The sequence below is a fragment of the Apium graveolens genome, unplaced genomic scaffold, assembly GCF_009905375.1.
Source record: "Apium graveolens cultivar Ventura unplaced genomic scaffold, ASM990537v1 ctg8964, whole genome shotgun sequence".
NCBI classification, from domain to species: domain Eukaryota; kingdom Viridiplantae; phylum Streptophyta; class Magnoliopsida; order Apiales; family Apiaceae; genus Apium; species Apium graveolens.
The window spans coordinates 37373-44822 of record NW_027421616.1 but is presented as its reverse complement, the minus strand read 5'-3'; the positions used below and the strand labels follow the sequence as shown (position 1 = coordinate 44822).

At 35.2% G+C, this 7450-nt stretch overlaps 1 protein-coding gene across 1 annotated transcript; it reads left to right on the top strand.

Moving 5' to 3' along the window:
* The first annotated feature begins 2259 nt into the window (after positions 1-2259).
* On the top strand, positions 2260-4661 carry LOC141705506 (uncharacterized). Its single transcript, XM_074508428.1, has 5 exons — positions 2260-2439; positions 2862-3225; positions 3599-3669; positions 4293-4391; positions 4471-4661. Exons 1-5 carry the CDS (start codon positions 2260-2262, stop codon positions 4564-4566), a joined length of 810 nt encoding a protein of 269 aa, XP_074364529.1. The 3' UTR covers positions 4567-4661.
* Positions 4662-7450: the final 2789 nt, after the last annotated feature.

Below are 7450 nucleotides of genomic sequence, written 5' to 3'. Positions count from 1 at the left end.
TGCCTAGAGTATCCCATAAACTAAACCAATGCTCTTAGAGCATTAAATAACTAAACCATTCCCACGAATGACCAATGTGCCTTGAGCACCAAATAAACTGAAGCAATCCCTTGAAGGGCCAATATGCCTAAAGCATAAAAAAACAAAACCCATTCCGCGAGGAGCCAGTATTCCTAGATACCAAATAAACTAAACCAATCCCTCGACGGGTCAATGTGACTAGAAGACCAAATAAACTAAATAATCCCTCGTAGGGCCAATGTGTCTAGAGTACCAAATAAACAAAAATCCCTCGCAGGACCTGTGTGCTAGCACTACAACAAAAACGGCTAAATTTGACCGAAAATTTTCGGTCATATTTTGCTAAATTTGACACACCGAGGTGTCATATTTGTTAAATTTGACCGAATTGTGTCGGTCTTTTTTTAGGCTGGTCAAATTTAGCAAAATCGGCATCAATTTAACATAAATTTGACCGATCAAATTTGACTGCCTAAAATTGACCGATTGAATTTGACCAAATGTTTGAAAAATTTGAAATTTGAATTTTTTTTAAATTGGCGCCTAAAATTTGAATTTTTTTGAATTGTGCCGCTAAAAAATTTAAAATTTGAAAAATTGTGAATTTGCCGCATAACGTAAAGCAAATTTGACCGAATTTCGTCAAATTTATAAATTTGACCGAAAGCAGTAAAAAATATAAAATTGACCGTAGGAAGTCAAATTTAACTGTAACCCATATTTGTCAAATGCAGTAACTTCCCGGTACATTCTGCTAAGTTTCTGCCAAAAATCTACTACAACACATAATTTTTATTAGTATGATTTTGTGTCACTAATCAATATATAATTTATGTTATATAAATAATTAACACAACAAAATAATTAAATATCATATTTCATAATTATTAATATTATTTTCATTACAAACTTACTCATAGAACTTAACTAAAACTTTCAAATCGAATTCTAAAACACTACAGAAATTTTTATCCTACATAGTAGGGCAGGCATTTAAAACATTTGTAGGAGAAAAACAAAGATATAAATGAACATGGATACTCAACACATAAAACCAAAAAAATAATATATACTACAAAAACTCATACATATAATATATGTTGAGTACTTGAGTAAACGTTGATATTTTACAGTTTTTTTGAAAAATCGATATTTAAAAGTTAATATTAAAAGTATGTTTAGATTTCAAAATTAGGCCTAAAAAGTTTTAGCACGAGCAAGACATCCTTATTCATGTTTCAATAAAATATTTATAAAATTGAAAAGAAGCAGCGTCTGAGAAGAACCAACATTCTTAGGTATGAGGCATCAGTTGCGGGCGCAATCACTACTAGAAATAGTAGATACGACATCGGTCCTTAGACATCGGCATGTAATGCACCCGATGTTAAAATACAGTTTAACATCGGTTTTGTAAAAAGCGATGTTGAATACGCATATTGACATCGGTTTCACTTAGTAGCCGTTGTCTATCTTCAGAAATTAAAAAGGCCACAAATATGTTTTTAACTTTGACATCGGTTCATTTTGTTAACCGTTGTCTATGGCCTTTTAAAAAAAATAAAAATTACTTAACTCCCCCCCGCTTTTCAGTTCACTTCCCCCTTTAATTTTAACAAAAAATTCACTAAACATATTTTCCCCCCTTTTCCAAAAAACCTCCCGCGACCCTCTCATCTCTCCCCGACCCTCGCCTCTCTCGTCTCTCCCCTCCTTCTCTCTTAGTCTTCTTACCTTTCTTCTCTCTTCTTACCTTAGTCTCTGTTAACCGTCTCTTCTCTCTTTTCTCCGAAACCCTAATTTTAGCCCCAATTTTAATTCAAGATTTGGAGCTTCAAATTAGAGCAAATTAAACTTGAAATTGAGCTAGTATCTGGAGGTTGGAGCTAGTATCTGGAGGTAGACAGCATAATAAGGTACATAGTTTCTCTTGCGTTACTATTCAGATTTTGCAAAATCTGTGATGAATTTTGTGATGGTGGGTATGTCATGGCAGTTCTTTGTGGCCAGTTGTTTATTTTTTAGCTTTTAACTTGATGTTATAACACCGTTTACGATTTCAGCCATTTTGAAGTTAGATGTAACAAATTTGACATTTCTTTTATGTTCGGTAACATGTTGAAATAGTTGTTGCCTTTTTCAACTTAAACAATCCATTGGATATTTGGACTTGGCATTCTAAATTACTATGGTTTGTGGATGACTTTTTGATTTTTATTCAATAACTGCATCCTTACCATGCTGGAGATGTATACTCACATTGGGCCTCAATTCCGTAATGAGCTCTTGCGTCATCATCTTCCTACATCAATGGTAATTGTTGTGTTTATATTCAGCAAACTTTGCAAGTGTACCCATCTTTACCAAGAGGATGACTTTTATGTTCTGGTGTCATTGCCTATTACATACGGTGATCTCGTAAAATTATTTGCTGTTTTAAGTATCGAAATCTATCGGGTTCGGGAAATAAGTTGTTCTTGGGGAAATTGAAAGGGCTGACGGTCAAAAAATAATATGGAAATTTTCCAAACATTGAATTGCTCATGTCGCTGTTATTATGCCATTCCTTATCGTTTTCCTTGTGCATATACATTGGCTGGTTTGGTACTTCGAAAAACTATGATGCCATTATAGATCTTTGTCCATTAAAAAATAGTCATATGCATGAATTTAAATATGCACACTCCTGCCCCCACTGAGGTCTTAACCCTTAACCTCTTGTTATCAAGACAAGATGGGTGTTCGCTAGGCTGTAAGCCTGTCGATCCATTTTTTTATAAAAAAAAGAAGTGTTACGCATTAGTAGGTATTCCTTGTTCAACCTTTTCCATACTCTGCAGGTTATCTTATATAGATCAGGCTTGGTGACTGCTGCTACCTCCTTTGTCTTTGCCGCTTCCACGGCTTTCCCGCCTGACTATTCCTTCCTCACAGATCTGATCAAACCAAATTTTGATTTCTTCTATGCACTTGGTGCTGTTGGGTTAGGACTATCCTTACTTTTGATCCACATCTATGTAACTGAGATTAAGCGCACTCTTCAACTATTATGGGGCCTTGGTGTTTTAGGATCGATAGCAACCAGTTTCACCCTTGCTGAACCAGCTGGTCAGAATTTGGTACAATATGTAGTCAACCACCCAACTGTTGTCTGGCTTATTGGTCCACTCTTTGCTGCATTCACGGGGCTTGTCTTTAAGGAAGGTAATTTGCTCATTCTTTGTTGTGTGCTTGATTCGTAATTTCTGATATTTATATTTAAAATAATGATTGGTGTATGATTCTTTTCTACAAATGAAATGGATGGCTACTTTTTCCTCAACTATTGAATATAATATCTATAGAGGTCAGTTATTTATTAACGAAGCTTGAAATGAAAAATGAACACAGTTTTTACTGTTGTTTCTTAAATAATATTCAGCTCTATACCAGGTGCCAGGTTGAGTGTTTCAGATAATGATTATCAAGAGCGATCTTTAGAATTAGTATAATGTGCAGGGGCTATATTAGTTTAGGTGTCTCCAATGTTAATTTATCATGTCAAATGATATACCGATTCCTTTTATTAATGGACCAGGGCTTTGCTATGGGAAGTTGGAAGCTGGAGTTCTTACATTTGTAGTTCCTGCAGTTCTTTTAGGGCACTTGGTAATTTTCCGTACCCAACTAACCTTTCCATTTCTTGAACATTTGTTAAAATAATGAGTATTTACTTTGTTGAAGTTGTACACTGACGCTTATTAGTTTGGAAACTTTGATAGGAATTTGATCAAAAACCTTGACCTATCTGCTAGAGTAATTCCAGACCTCTCATGTAACAGAAAACAGAACCACAAGCAGTTTCTTATAATTAACACAAATAAAACCTCCTTAAATTCATTGAGATTTTCAGTTGTATTCAGTTATGATTGCTGTTTGATTTGAACTAATGAAATTGCTAATGTTTTCATTAAACTCAGTACTTCATTATTTAAGGTGTGAATTGGAAAAGTTTTTCCTCTCTTCGGACTTTGAGATGCTCAATTGCAATGTGTTCTTTGTAAACAAGTTATCCTTTTAACCTATATGGTGCTTTTGCTAATCCTCGATCATCTTGGAGTAATCACATGATATTATTATAAACACCATTTATTTGTCTATCATAAATGAAGAATGTATTTAGTTCTGATGCATAATAGACAAAATATGTATCTATTTTTGAAGTCTGAGATGGTAAATTATTGCACCATCTATGCTTCCTATGCTGACTATGGGTTATTTTGGAAATACAGACAGGTCTAATGGATGATGGACTTAAGACTACTTTACTTGGTCTGTGGATGGCGCTCTTTGTGGTGTTTGCTGGACGGATGTTCACTCAGCCAATTAAGGTAAATCCTTCATTTATTCCAGATGTTCTTAAAAAATAGATTTTATGCCATTTCTTACAGATTTTGTTTGCCACTAAAGGATGATATTGGTGACAAGTCGGTCTTCATATTCAATTCTCTGCCAGAAGAGGAGAAAAAGCTTTTGATTGAGAAATTGAACAACAAACTTATGTAGACAATCTTGATAAAAGGGTAAAAGACTGAAAGTATAGTTAATTTGTTAATCAGATTTATAGGATGCTTTCCTGTAATGTTATACATCTTGTAATTCCCAGACTTTATCAATGCTCTACACGATCTTTGTGCATGTTTACTATTGAGATTGATATAATTTTACAGAGTCATGCATGAAGTGTAAATAGGTTAAATAGGTACCTTGTACCCCCACATGAATGTTCTTTTATTAAGATGGCGCTATATATATAACTTACAATGTTGTATGATATATTCACTGTCTATCCTTTGATAATGTTTCAGCATTTTTACATTTTGTTAGTTCCTTCATTTCATGGCCTAGAGTTTGTATAAAAGTCTGAGCTTGCCCTGCACTGAATCAATACAAGTTCAATATTGAGAACTGAAAGCTTAGCTCTAATTTTGTTGTGCTTTAGACACAGACATTTTTTAATAGATAGGATTCATCTACTCCCAACTCACTACGGCATGACATCTCGAGGGGAATCAAAGCCTTCCCAGTCAACTGTTTTATGTCCGAGTGGATCTTCTTCATATAAACAAACTCCATCCGTCCCTAGTAGGGAGCCTCCAAGTTCTTCAGCTGATGCCAATGTAAGTACTTTCCCAGTGGAATTTCCTACTGTATCACTTCTCACTTTACTGTTGGATCTGGTATTATAGGAATCTTCCTCCAGATGATGTCTACCTCCAGATACTACCTCCAGATACTATCTGGTGGTACATATTAACTAGTCAAATATGTTTAGAATGTTGGATGTAATAACTTTGGAATTTGAGTTTTATTATTTTTAGTTGGGATGTTTATTTTAGACTTGGAAAGTAATGTCCGAATTGAGCTCTTGTTGGAATGAATGTTAGTAAATTTGGTATCAATGTATACCTCTATGTTTTTACAAATTTGGTTGGATGTATTGCATATTGTTGGTATTTTTTTGGTTGAAAATGCAATTGGTTCCCTGGGCTATTAATAGTACCAGGATGGCATATGCAATTTACAGTACATTAACATATCAGAATGGTAATTTAAAACCGATGTTAAAATGAACAAAAGACATCAGGTGAAACAATATTAACAGAAAAAGAACTACAAAAACCAATGTCAAATAGTCATTTGACATCGGTTCTGTAAAAAAATCAATGTATTTTAAGCCAAATAACATCGAATTTTCAATAGCTGATGTCTTAAATTTTATAATATTAAAGATTAAACATCGGTTAAAAAAAACACTGATATTAAACAAAAGGATTTAACATCACAAAACGAACGAAACCGAAGTCTAACCCAGTATTTTACATCGGTTGATAAAAGTACCCGATGTCTGATGGACCATTTCACATCGGTCAGACAACATAACTGATGTCTAATCTAGACTTTCACATCGGTTTGTTCGAAAGATTTAAAAAAAATATTTTTTAGAGCTTGTAGGTTTCATGTTTTAATGGATAATTACCCCATAATATACTCATATTCACCTAGAAATACTGTAATATAAGCTGAAATTTGTTGCAAAGACATCAGAATTATTCTTAAAACCGATGTATAGCACTGTAATAGACATCGGCTGTGAACCGATGTCAAAGGCTGATGACATTTAACATCACACGTGAAGACATCGGTTCAGTATTTTTTTAATATCGGTTCAGAATCGATGGCTGATCCCATATTTCTAGTAGTGAATGTCGGAAGAGAGCTTGCTGTGTTTTTCAGTAGTCTATTGTCCTCGCTTGACATTAAAAACATATCACTATTGTAGCATACCTTGAATATATAATATACATTACTTCCTAAATTAAGCAATAAGTATCAGTTTGGATTATATGATAAAACAAAGATTAAAATACAACAAAATAAAAGGACCACTACAACAAAATTACTAAAATCCACCACCAAATATTGGTGGAATTTAGCTATAATAGACCATATCCGGTAGATTTTAGTATAAAATCGACCGAAGCATGTTGGTGGCTTTTAAGAGGGTGGATTTTAAGTTTTGCGGGAATTTATATAAAATCGACGAATCTTTGGTCATTTTTATAAAATTTAAAATTTGAAATTCAAAATTTTGTGAAATTTGAATCTCCCGCCCCTGAATAAATTACACCAAAATCGGTCGATTTTAACATAAAATGTTTCAAAAAAAATAGAACCACCCACACCCATCAACCGTGCAACCGCCGGCCACCACCTGGAAAAAATTCCGGCAACTCCATATCTCACCATTTCACCCTCCGTTTTGCTTCTCCCTACCTTTCTATCTCCCTACCTTCTCTCTCTCTCTCTCTCTCTCTCTCTCCTCTCTCCCCCCTCCGCTGCTACAACACCGCCATTACCACTTGACTTTGCTAACAATACTTAGGGTTGCAAGTAGTTCTAGAAGGAGGTTCAAGACACTATGGTTGAAGTAAACCTGCAATAATGTATTATCATAGCTCTGGAGGGGATCTCGACTGTTGGTTTAACGTAATCGACCCACACAAACACACGCTTTACTCACACACACAAAACTGACACATGAAACATGCGTAACACACACTGGAACTCACAAATACCACAACCCTCCCCTGCTTCGACCGACGCCATAACCCATCACCACTGACAACGAGTTTTGTTACAAATTGTGTGTGTGTTATGGTGTGTGAGAGATGTTATGGTGATTGTGTGTGCTGTGCGAATTGTGTGTGTGTGTGTTTCGGGTGTGTGAGTCTGTGTGTGGGTTCGGGTTAGGTCGAGTGTGTGCGTGTGTGTTGTAAGCAATCGGAGAACTGACGAAGCCACCATTAATGGTGGTGGAGGTGATGGCGTTCTGCGTATGAAGGAAGAGAGAGAGAGAAAGAGAGAGAGGGGGGAGGGATGGAATTTA